At 35.6% G+C, this 15,163-nt stretch overlaps 1 protein-coding gene across 1 annotated transcript; it reads left to right on the plus strand.

The window, feature by feature from the left end:
• Positions 1-2,044: 2,044 nt before the first annotated feature.
• On the plus strand, positions 2,045-14,148 carry NRN1 (neuritin 1). Its single transcript, XM_069730706.1, has 3 exons — positions 2,045-2,615; positions 6,673-6,817; positions 13,011-14,148. The coding sequence occupies exons 1-3, from the start codon at positions 2,561-2,563 to the stop codon at positions 13,240-13,242; spliced, it is 432 nt and encodes a 143-aa protein (XP_069586807.1). The 5' UTR covers positions 2,045-2,560; the 3' UTR covers positions 13,243-14,148.
• Positions 14,149-15,163: the final 1,015 nt, after the last annotated feature.

Raw genomic sequence — 15,163 nt, forward strand, 5'->3', positions numbered from 1 at the left:
ATATGGAAATCGGCCTTTTGACAATGGTTTCAGGAACATCAGATGAAGCAATGAATGTAGCAATACTTCATTAATGGACACATACAGGCAGATCTAGCAGGACCTGACAGTAAATATTGACATTCTGACTGTAAACAATTACAATAATAATTATTGTTACATTTCTAAGACAAATGTGAAGTCTTTCCTTCATAATACTGATACCAAAAGATATTATAAATGGAACAAGCGGGGCAGTCCAATGATTGCAGATCTCATGTCCACTACATTCACACCTACTGGTTGATGCAGATTTTACTGTTTTCATGCATTTCTTTCCCTTTCAAAACTAGGAGTGAACTAATTGGCTAGGAAAAAAATACAATCAGAAAGTAAGAACTAAAATGTATCCTTTAAATCAGCATGGTACAACTAATGGTGATATTGTGCTGTCCTCATGTTTTACATAGGACTGCAGGTTCGCCTCTGCTTCTTCTTACTTCATTCTTGCAGGACTCATTGTTCAGTAACAGACCTGGAGGGGAAGGTCTATAAAGGTGGGGACCAGGAGGTGGGAGCAGTGGCTGTTACAGGGGGACACAGTGCTTAATCACCGGGCTCAGGCAGGATTCCCTCCTCCTCCCCTTCCACCGCCGGAGCAGCCGACACAAGCCAAGTCTATCAGTCTCCTTGGCTTAGAGGAGTCGATTAGGATGCGGAGCAGGTGCAGGGGAAACGCTACTCACCTCCTGGCTGACGTCACAGCACTCCCCTGGTGACGTCACCGAGGAGGACCCTGCCTGAGCTGAGGTTGGGGATGATGGGGGGTAGAGAAAGAAGGCTGCAGTCAGAGGAAAGCGGAGCTGCCATAAGAAGGCTCAATAGAGAGAGGGAAGAGTGAGCCACGAGCCTCCCAGGAATACACATCTATGAGTAATGGTGCCAGGTCACTGGTATACTAGGCGGGCACATAGGGAAAGAATATGAGGACATTACCAATGGAGATCAATGTACTGTTTAGTATCACATACATTGCAGCTTGAGAAAGAAAGAGAGAGAGAAAGGAAGGAAGGAAGGAAGGAAGGAATAGGAAGGAAAAGGAAAGAAGAAAGGAAGGAAGAGAAAGAAAGACAGAATAGGAAGGAATGAATGGGAAAAGGAAAGATGAAAGGAGGGAAAAGAAAGAAAGATAGGAAGGAATGAATAGGAATAGGAAGGAAAAGAAAGAAAAAGAAAGAAAGAAAGAAAAGGAAGGAATGAATAGGAAAGAAAGAAAGAAAGAAAGAAAGAAAGAAGGAAAGAAAGAATAGGAAGGAAAAGGAAAGAAGAAAGGAAGAAGAGAAAGGAAGGAAGAAAGGAAAGAAGGAAGGAAGAGGAGAGAAAAGAAAGACTAGGAGAGAGAAGGAATTAAGGAAGGAAGGAATATGAGAAGGAAAAGAAAGAAAGAAAGATAAGGAAGAAAGAAAGAAAGAAAGAAAATATAGATCAATAGATAGATAGATAGATAGATGTGAATGTATATTGGTTCATTTAATGGCTACATAATAGATACAAACCAAGATACAGTAAAATAATAGGTTAAATAGATGAATTGACAAAAGATAAAGCATATACTGTACTGGGCTACACACATATCTGCCTAAAGAGATAAGCAAATTAAAAATGGGATATAAAAAAATAGTATAATAAAGGTTGATGAACAGAAAAAATGCTAATTAAATTAACAAATTGTATTTATAAGAGACAGATCAGAGATGGATGGACGGGGGATAAATAGAATGTGTAGATAAGCGATGAATAGATAGATAGATAGATAGATAGATAGATAGATAGATAGATGATAATGGATAGATCGATGATAAATGGATGGCTAATAGATCATAGATACAATATAGAGATATAACAGATGGACAGACTGCAGATAATCCTACAGCTGAGCCGTCAGTGAGATACCGGTCCGTGTGACTGGGGGCTGAGGAGACCCCGGCATTACTACACGGCAGGACTAGGTGAGCTGAGAAGAGTCAGGGATCGGTTACATCATCGTGTCCGCCCCTCCCCCCTCAGTGCTGTCACTGGCAGCTATCCCCTGTGGTGGCCCCGGCCCTTCCCCACTCGTGTCCCCGGTGTCTCCCGTGCACCTGCTGTGGCTCGGAGCCCTGTGTGCAGGTGTCTGCCCGGTACATGGTGCACTGTAGGATGGAGATTGTGAGAACCCCAGCAGCGCCGCCATGCCTAACCACTGCCACTGTATGTGGTCGGTAACGCAGAGGGATTGCCGTGCCCGTGGCCGCAGGTGGCGAGTCCCAGCCTCTATATAAAAGCAACTGGTGCATCGCCAGCCTCCTCACGTCAGCTCCAGGCAGGGGGTGGGCAGGGGCTGAGCGCCACCCCCTCTCCAAATGGTGCGACCCATCCCAAGCTCTTCCCTTCCTCTCTCCCTTCCCTTCTCTCGCCGGCTCTGCTAAGTGCTAGCTGCTGGAACTTGTCTGCGATGCAGCCTGGCTCCCATCACTCCCCACCCAGGATTGCCCGAGCCCCCCATTAATCTGCAGTCTCCAATGGTTTTATTCAATGTAGGATGGGAGTTCATCTGAACGGAAGATATATTCTACTGGTGCTGGCTGTGCACATAGGTGAGTGCTCGGGGCTGCTCCGGTGTTATCCGTATCCCAAAGAATAGCGGTAGAATTAACCTCTTAGTGTCATCTGCTGCGATGTGGAAATAAACGATCAAATATCAGCGATCGTCTACGGATTTTTAAGTCATTGGTATTTTCTCTATTTTCTATCATGCAAAAACTGCTATATTTGTGTGTTTGTGTGTGTGTATAGATGTATGTATGTATATGTGTATTTGTGTATGTATGTGTTATTGTGTGTATGATAATAATAATATGTATGTGTGTATATATATGTGTGTATGTGTGCATGCTGTGCTACATGATGGGAACTGGTGAGAATGGAAAGTGCAGAAATGGAGGATGCGAAAGGCAGAATGAATGACATCGAACTAAATTCATACAGTTTGTTCTATTGTTAATATAGCAGAATGTTTCAACGGAGTCACATGAATCTATAATATTTACATGTCTTTAATTTTGACAGTTTGTATATTATAAACTGTCGACATTTTCCTCTTTCCGAATATTGAGAACGCTCTATAGTTTTTATTATTTCTAGATATCTTTCTTTTGTATTTCTCACTTTAAATTTCAAATCTCTATCATCTATCTACCTTACAGTATCTATGCATGTACCTATTATATTTTTTATTCTACCTATAAAGCTATTTTTTATATAGCTACCAAGCTATTTTCATGCATCTAAAATCCATTATATATATATATATATATATATATATATATATATATATATATATATATATAATCCATTAATCCATACCCATTGTATATATATATATATATTGTTTGAATCGAAGATCCATCTATTATACGCTTACCAATTTTGAAGCCATCATTTTCCTGCAATGACTCGGGTCTCCTGCTGACGATGTGGAATCTTTTGTACACTATGGCTGTATCAGGAGAATGTGCAGTGGCAGACCTTACTGCCCTTATAGATGTATATGGCTGATGACTGGGGACAGGGCAGAGCATTGCCCACCATTATGCCACTATGGCACAGGAGCATTGCCCATGCAGTCCGCTCACTGCGACAAGTGCTGTGCTTGGCACCTCTCCTCAGTGCCCTGTGACCAGTGGGCCCTTACTCCACCTAGCACAACAATACACTCGTGGAGAAGGAAACCTGGGTGATGAGATGATGAAGAGCGAACTCTCAATTAGCACCTCTAGTGAGGACAGACAATAATCCGGACTAATGAGGAGCTGGGTCCCGGATCTGTGCGATCCCTGCACAATGACTTTCCAGCAGTAATGCCAGCAGTAATGCCATTAGTGCCCGCAGACCTCAGCAGACATAACACTTCTCACTGCTTGTTAATTGCAGGAAGGGAGACTGGCTGCAACCTGAGAACAGCATTATTAGCAGCTCCAGCAGCTCCTCGTCCTCACAAGCTGGGTCTGCAGCCTAGAAGAACGAAATTAATGAGCAGAATGTGATAAAAATCTAAAGAACAGTTTATGGCAATTTTATAACAAATGAATAAAAAAATCATTCCAAAGGCGACCCAATTTGATAATTTCTAGCTGCACTCATTGGGAAATGGGGGCGATGGCAGCACTTTAGAGATGAGGATTTTACATTGATTTAGGACTGTTTTCCTGTAATGTCTGAGCTCTTACCTGTTTTTACAATATTCAGGACCACGGTTAATATTTCAGCTGTATATGTTGTATGTATATATATATATATATATAGATGTATTATTGGCTCAGTGCAGCCTCTATGTCTTTTGTTTCTCTCCTTCACTGGACAATGTAACATGTATATGGCATGTGCTCTATAGATGGCATACCCTATATTGTCTCAAGGTTCATTCATTGCTCTGCATAGCTCTGGTTGGCAGAGATCTCTGGTGCCAGTATGCCTCTTTTAGCTGCATAGTGTGTGGGTGCAGCTAAATCCCCACTACTCAGGATCTGAAACTGTCAAACCCTTGCCCTATCTGCTCCATTGGCTGACAAATAGTCTGATCCAAGCAGAATCTGTCTGTAGCAAGTTGGGATTTCCATGAACTAAAGATATATAGTATTAGATATAGTATTATATGCTAGAAAGCGACGCATGCGCAGTAATCAGTGCTACAGCATCATGATGTATGATGAGCAGTTGGTATTCATCTACATTGTTTGTCTGTGTTGCATCCATATTCATGGAGTGTTAATCTGCTGGATCCATAAATGTAGTGTGCCCCATTATTGTGATCTACTTCCATTTACTAAGAGTGTAAGCAGAGGAGGGGTGTAGAATGCCTAATCTATGCCACACACCAGAGAGGGTGTCACCTTGATTTTTAGCATGAGGTTTTCCTTCACAATACACATATATGGCCATTCAGCTGCTGCAGCTCCGCTTGTATTTATCCCTGATCGCCTTCACGATTCCATCCTTGGGCTTTGACCGATCTGATCGGTGTCATTTGTGGCCGAGTTGTAAGCAGTGAACATTGATAAATGACCCACTTTCACTAGACATGTGTCCAATTGCCCTGGATTAATCAGCTGCATAGGATCCTTCAATGAATTGCCACATAGAAGCTCTATATCCAGTATTATGGGGGCAAACCAGGACCACCTGAATCCCCAGCTGGGGGGAATGACGACTATGTCCTATGGCTTGTGCAGCTATGCAGGGCTGCTTTCTTCTCCAGGCAGGAGTCTGCTGGAGCAGACGATGAAAGGGACCTGGTAATGTGTGCATGCATTTTTAATGACAAGCTGCCTGAATGCATTTGTAAGAGGAAATGGGGGGAAATGGAATGTAATGTTGTTATTGTGCTCCTGTGCTGAGCCCAGAAGAAGTCCTGCATCTCCTCAGCATCACAGGAGCAGACTATGTGCAGCTATGTGGCAAGATGACCTACAATGGCTGATGACTAGTATATCTGATGAAGCCCCCCTCCCCCACCCTGTCTGATCACTGCAGCATCTACTGTACAATCTGCAATCCAAGGGAATGTTGGTGTGAACTATCAACTCCTGATGGAAGCCCCCGAAGTGCAAAGTGGGGAATATCACAGGTTTCAGCTCTAAAAAAAAACAGACTTCATTGCCCCCAGATTTAACAGCTGCTTAATGTTCAAAATAATGTTTTATTCATGTCTGGTGTCTAATTATATTTCATGTTTTCATTTAAAGAGAGTCGGAAACTATTGTATTACATTGTATTATGGAAACTATTGTATTACATTGTATTTATTCTCTAGAATCAGGATGAGAAACAGTCATTACAGGAGCAGCTTATTTCTGTGTCTCACAATGCAATAATTGCCTGGATGGTGTTGGCTGCGAAATTTATCAATAAAAAGAATGACAACCATGGAGAATATTTGGTAAAACAAATAAAATATTATCCCTATATATATATATATATATATATATATATATATATATATATATATATATATATATATATATATATATACATTTACTTATTTATACATATACACACACAAATAATATTAGAATATTCCTATTCAGTATTTTATTCTTTTTTGTAAATAAACTCCATGGTTGTTATATATATATATATATATATATATATATATATATATATATATATATATATATATATATATATATATATATATATGTATATATATATATATATATATATATATATATATATATATATATATTCTGATTATATTAAACCCACGTTATTCTTGTACCATTGCAATCCTTCATTATTTATAGATAGATATAAGTACATTCAATGTGTTATTTTCATTGCTCAGTATGGTAGAATGTGATTATTGTGATTACATGCCTGTGCCATGAGTGGAAGCTGTGGGTGCTGGAAGCTGTGGGTGCTGGAAGCTGTGGGTGCTGGAAGCTGTGGGTGCTGGAACCTGTGGGTGATGGAAGCTGTGGGTGCTGGAAGCTGTGGGTGCTGGAACCTGTGGGTGCTGGAAGCTGTGGGTGCTGGAAGCTGTGGGTGCTGGAAGCTGTGGGTGCTGGAAGCTGTGGGTGCTGGAAGCTGTGGGTGCTGGAAGCTGTGGGTGCTGGGTGGAACTGTCCGGCTGACGGTGCTGATCTCTGTCCCCAGCGTCCTTGGTGCAGGCGGTGAGGGCAGCAGGCAAGTGCGATGCGGTCTTTAAGGGCTTCTCCAGCTGTATGCTCACCATGGGAGATAAAATGGAAACCTATTCGCAAAGCATGGACGAACAGAAAAACCTCGACACTATTTGCTCGTAAGTTTTCAAAGACAGTTTTTTTTCCTCTTACAAAACGATGAATGACTGGATCCACCATTGACTTTTATCATCTACTAAAGGCACCACCCCACATCCTGCCATGTCAGTGTGAGACTTAATGTATACATTTATGGGCTTGGCAAAATAACACCCACCCACACACATATATATTTATACACCCACATTTATACACATATTTATATAACACACCTACAATTAAGCACAAATATTTATATAACACACACAGACATTCATACACACATATATGTGTACACACAAATTTATATAACACACATATTTTTGCACACATACACATAAGTCTATACACAAACACATACACGCATTTATATACACACATTTATACACAAACACACATTTATACACACACATTTATACATACACACATTTATATACACACATTTATATACACACATTTATACATACACACATTTATACACACACATTTATAATCACACATTTATACACACATTTATACATACACACATTTATACTCACACATTTATACATACACACATTTATACATACACACATTTATACATACACACATTTATACTCACACATTTATACATACACACATTTATACACACATTTATACACACATTTATACATACACACATTTATACATACACACATTTATACACACACATTTATAATCACACATTTATACACACATTTATACATACACACATTTATACTCACACATTTATACATACACACATTTATACATACACACATTTATACATACACACATTTATACTCACACATTTATACATACACACATTTATACACACATTTATACACACATTTATACATACACACATTTATATACACACATTTATATACACACATTTATACACACACATTTATGATCACACATTTATACATACACACATTTATACTCACACATTTATACACACACATTTATACACACATTTATATACACACATTTATACATACACACATTTATATACACACATTTATACATACACACATTTATACTCACACATTTATACACACACATTTATACACACATTTATATACACACATTTATACATACACACATTTATACACACATTTATACACAAACACACATTTATACATACACACATTTATACTCACACATTTATACATACACACATTTATACACAAACACACATTTATACATACACACATTTATACACACACATTTATAATGACACATTTATACACACATTTATACATACACACATTTATACTCACACATTTATACATACACACATTTATACTCACACATTTATACATACACACATTTATACACACACATTTATAATGACACATTTATACACACATTTATACATACACACGTTTATACACACACATTTATAATCACACATTTATACATACACACATTTATACTCACACATTTATACAGACACACATTTATACACACACATTTATAAACACACATTTATACATACACACATTTATACACACACATTTATACATACACACATTTATACATGCACACATTTATACTCACACATTTATACTCACACATTTATACATACACACATTTATACATACACACATTTATAATCACACATTTATACATACACACATTTATATATACACACATTTATACTTACACATTTATGCTCACACATTTATACATACACACATTTATATACACACATTTATACTCACACATTCATACTCACACATTTATACATACACACATTTATACATACACACATTTATACATGCACACATTTATATGCACACATTTATACATACACACATTTATATATACACACATTTATACTTACACATTTATTCTCACACATTTATACATACACACATTTATATACACACATTTATACTCACACATTCATACTCACACATTTATACATACACACATTTATACATACACACATTTATGCATAAACACATTTATACTCACACATTTATATACACACATTTATACATACACACATTTATACATACACACATTTATATACACACATTTATAAATACACACATTTATATACACACATTTATACTCACACATTTATACATACACACATTTATAATCACACATTTATACATACACACATTTATACATACACACATGTATACTCACACATTTATATACACACATTTATATACACACATTTATGCTCACACATTTATACATACACACATTTATATACACACATTTATACTCACACATTCATACTCACACATTTATACATACACACATTTATACATACACACATTTATAGGTGCACACATTTATATGCACACATTTATACATACACACATTTATATATACACACATTTATACTTACACATTTATGCTCACACATTTATACATACACACATTTATATACACACATTTATACTCACACATTCATACTCACACATTTATATACACACATTTATGCATAAACACATTTATACTCACACATTTATATACACACATTTATGCATAAACACATTTATACTCACACATTTATATACACACATTTATACATACACACATTTATATACACACATTTATAAATACACACATTTATATACACACATTTATACTCACACATTTATACATACACACATTTATAATCACACATTTATACATACACACATTTATACATACACACATGTATACTCACACATTTATATACACACATTTATGCTCACACATATATACATACACACATTTATATACACACATTCATACTCACACATTCATACTCACACATTTATACATACACACATTTATACATACACACATTTATATACACACATTTATATACACACATTTATGCTCACACATATATACATACACACATTTATATACACACATTCATACTCACACATTCATACTCACACATTTATACATACACACATTTATACATACACACATTTATATACACACATTTATGCATAAACACATTTATACTCACACATTTATATACACACATTTATACATACACACATTTATACATACACACATTTATATACACACATTTATACATACACACATTTATATACACACATTTATACTCACACATTTATACTCACACATTTATACATACACACATTTATAATCACACATTTATACATACACACATGTATACTCACATACACACATGTATACTCACACATTTATATACACACATTTATATACACATTTCTAATCACACATTTATACATACACACATTTATACATGCACACATTTATACATGCACACATTTATATGCACACATTTATGCATAAACACATTTATACTCACACATTTATATACACACATTTATACTCACACATTTATACTCACATTTTTATACATACACACATGTATACTCACATTTATATACACACATTTATACATACACACATTTATATACACACATTTATACACACACATTTATAATCACACATTTATACATACACACATTTATACATGCACACATTTATACATGCACACATTTATATGCACACATTTATGCATAAACACATTTATACTCACACATTTATATACACACATTTATACATACACACATTTATACTCACATTTTTATACATACACACATGTATACTCACATTTATATACACACATTTATACATACACACATTTATATACACACATTTATACACACACATTTATAATCACACATTTATACATACACACATTTATACATACACACATTTATACATACACACATGTATACTCACACATTTATATACACACATTTATATACACACATTTATGCTCACACATTTATACATACACACATTTATATACACACATTTATATACACACATTTATGCTCACACATATATACATACACACATTTATATACACACATTCATACTCACACATTCATACTCACACATTTATACATACACACATTTATACATACACACATTTATATACACACATTTATATACACACATTTATGCTCACACATATATACATACACACATTTATATACACACATTCATACTCACACATTCATACTCACACATTTATACATACACACATTTATATACACACATTTATGCATAAACACATTTATACTCACACATTTATATACACACATTTATACATACACACATTTATACATACACACATTTATATACACACATTTATACATACACACATTTATATACACACATTTATACTCACACATTTATACTCACACATTTATACATACACACATTTATAATCACACATTTATACATACACACATGTATACTCACATACACACATGTATACTCACACATTTATATACACACATTTATATACACATTTCTAATCACACATTTATACATACACACATTTATACATGCACACATTTATACATGCACACATTTATATGCACACATTTATGCATAAACACATTTATACTCACACATTTATATACACACATTTATACTCACACATTTATACATACACACATTTATACATACACACATTTATACTCACATTTTTATACATACACACATGTATACTCACATTTATATACACACATTTATACATACACACATTTATATACACACATTTATACACACACATTTATAATCACACATTTATACATACACACATTTATACATACACACATTTATATACACACATTTATGCATAAACACATTTATACTCACACATTTATTAGGTGTAATGATTATGCCTAATTTTAATTACATCGTTTAATAAGAATAACAAAATATATGTTTTCATCAGATCATGATACAATTTTATTACTGATATATATATATATATATATATATATATATATATAGTTAATGCATTAAATGATTGAATTATGAATCATTAAGAGAGGAAACAAAGAAATTTCTCCCGTATTGAAATACTATTTGATCATAGTATAATTTCCATTAACATTTGACATAATATAATAATATACAAATATTTTGAAGAAGACCATAAAAAATTATCCTCATTTATATATACAGTGTATATGTTTATTTAACATATATAAAAATGTGTTTACTGGATAGTTCAAAATACAATAGATAGATAGATAGATAGATAGATAGATAGATAGATAGATAGATAGATAGATGTTGCATGCAGTGTATGTATTTGTCTTGGGCATGGCAATCGATGATGTTTTCTTCCATTTTAGCCTGCTGAGAGCTGTAGTCTTCCTGTGGGAAATACAATCACAGCTGAGATAGTGTACCAGAGACAGTTTCCAGGCATCACAATATTTCATAATTTATTGCTAATGTAGCAACATTAGAGTTTACAGCTGTCTGAAGAGCTCATAAATGACCTGGCATGGAACTACTCTCCTGCACAACACAGCTAGGAGAGGAACACATAGAAGGAAAGCTTGTCAGAGGGAGGGTCACTGGGGGGATTACAGGGCTGAGGACGGAGGGGGTGCATAGGGTCACACGTCTATTCTCCATCTCTTACCCCCTGGGAACAGACGCGTGTATATCAATGACTGCTGGAGATATATTGGTTTTACAACGTGGGAAGCTGATGAATCTCAATTGATTGTAATCCTATGTGTGAAAATGTTGGCAATAGCACATGCTAGGGTGTATATATGTATATCCCTCTATATATATATATATATATATATATATACATATATAATCACATATATATATACACACATAATATATATACATACTGTATATAATATATATATGTATATTATGAGCATGTATGTATATATATATAATATATATATAAATATATATAATGTATATATGTATATATTATGAGCATAATATAATAAATACTGTATATATAAAATTACACTTTCAATTTGTGATTTCACTCCTGTAAACTCCTTGGCAAATATTTCAGTGTCCCATATAACAGGTGAAAAGGTTATTACCACAATTAATGTTATTAGCATATGTAAATGGCTATGATGTCTAAGAAATAATAGTGAAATTATAAAAAACACAGCAAGCCATATTATTTATAAGATTCGCTTTACATTCAGATAGCCATTATGACAGTACAGATAGCACAGACAGCAGCTTGCCACAAGACAGGTTTTCCTTTGAATCTCATAAGGTGCAGCAATGCTACACAGGTGTGAACGATGTCATGGCGGCATGTTGCGATATATATATGTATCAGCAGATGATCCACCGTGACTGATGTTGTCCCTCTTTCCTGTTTTATTTTGATCTTTTTAGATACTGGAACGAATTCCACGTGTGTGCTGTCACAGTGCTGGCAGATTGTCATGAGGGGGCAGCAGACATGTGGGAGAAACTGAAAAAGGATTCCAAAAAACTCAACATTGAAGGCAGCTTGTTCCAAATGTGCGGTGGATCTAATGGCTCCGCAGACCCCCGGGCCGCCCACCCTGCCGTCCTGCCTTTACTCCTGCTGCTCCTGTCTGCTCTACTTAACTGGATCTTCTAGTTACACCCCAAAGTATCAGGAATCCGTCCTCACTTGCGCCACCTACTGGATTCGAGAGGAAATACCTGTCCGTTCTCCGGGGACGTTGTGTTCTCTGTGACGTTTCCCATCTAGGATTGTGGAAAATAACAAAAAGTTCTATTCTTTAATTTGTGTTTCGTTTGCCAAATATTAAGAAACAGTGAGCAACAACAGCCAAAACCGGACCTCAGCTTTGCATCTTCAAAACCGAAACAGTGAGCCCTTTTATCCTTTGCAAAGAAACTCAGGAAAGGCCCTGGGCCAACCAATAATAATGAATACAATAATAATAATAATAATAATAATAATAATAATAATAATAATAACCGAGATGGAAGTGGGCTCACCATTATGAAATAGACCATCATATGCAGAACAAGCCAAGGGAGCTGTCACATGTGGCAGATGTGCTGTAGATGTGCTGATGTTCACCATGTCCCCTCTCCCCAAATCCATGTGTTCCTCATTGCAATGCAACTCTGTAACCAAGGAAGGAGCAGCACTGGCCAAGAATGGATGGACGTGTGCTGTGTGGACTGTTGAGGATGGGAAGCTTTACCTGCTGTTGCCAAGATATATTTCCAAGTTCACTGCCTTTCTTTCTTTCTTTTTTTCCCCTTGGTTTAGGTGTTACACATATTACTTAAGTATCTGACAGTGTAAACCACAAATTTGGGGGAGTAAATGTATAACCGTACAAAATAGTTACTATAAACAAAATATAAGAGATTTTGACAGAAAAAAAAAATATTAAAGAGAGAGCCTTGATTTTAACAAAAGAAATAAATGTAATTTATCAGAAAGTTTATTATACACTCAAATCAGCAAAAAAAAAAAATTTGCTACAGAAGTATAGTACAAGATATGAAATAAAATTATTGTTTCAAAACGAGCGTGTTTTTATTCTGAGAAATATTGTGTCTAGGAAGTCACAATGGGATTATTGGACTACTGGAATGGAGATAATGGCGAGTAATAGAACTGATCTAATGGCTTCTTCACACCAGGATTTGGCATCGAGAATTTATGGAGGAGGATGAGAAATGAAAAATGGACTCCTGCCCTGAGTTTTGGAGACATAGAAATACTGATCCAAATACTGATGTGCGAATAAAGCCTCAGGGCTATGGTCAGTATTTGGTCAGTATTTGGTCAGTATTTGACAACAGTTCTTGTTTGACAAAATCAGGAAGGGAACATACAGAGAAGAACTATAAAGGGTTGACACCTGTTCTATGTAATGGAGATACTTCTAGTTTTGGGGTAAAAATACTGATCAAAAATACCAATGTGTGAATAGTATTTAGTCAATATTTTGCATCAGTATTTGTAAGCCAAAACCAGGAGTGGAACAAATAGAAGAAAAGTATAATAGAAACATATGCACCACTTCTGTATTTATCACCCACTCCTGGTTTTGACTTACAAATACTGATGTAAAATACTGACCGAATACTGATAGTGTGACGGCAGCCAAATACTGATAAAAAATACTCATGTGTGAATAAAGCCTGAGAGAGAATGGGAGGCGAGATTGAACTGCAAATAGAGAAAAATAAGATGATAAGGCCATGTTCACACATTCAGTATTTGGTCATTATTTTTTTTACCACAGTATTTATAAGCCAAAACCAGGAGTGGGTGATAAGTGCAGAAGTGGGGCAGATGTTTCTATTATACTTTTCCAAATACTGAAGGTGTGAACAGAGACAAAAGGAGAAAGTGAAAATGAGCATTATCATGTGAAGTTGGGGAAAAGTAGATATTCGAGGAAAAGATCCATGAAGAGAAATGAGAGAGCCTGAGTCTGAGAGAGAGGGACAGGACGAGGAGACAAAATCAAGGAACTGGGGGTAGAAGAGAAATGGGAGAGACAGAAGGGAGCGGGGAGGAAGAGGAA

Source organism: Ranitomeya imitator, chromosome 6 (assembly GCF_032444005.1).
Source record: "Ranitomeya imitator isolate aRanImi1 chromosome 6, aRanImi1.pri, whole genome shotgun sequence".
Taxonomy (NCBI): domain Eukaryota; kingdom Metazoa; phylum Chordata; class Amphibia; order Anura; family Dendrobatidae; genus Ranitomeya; species Ranitomeya imitator.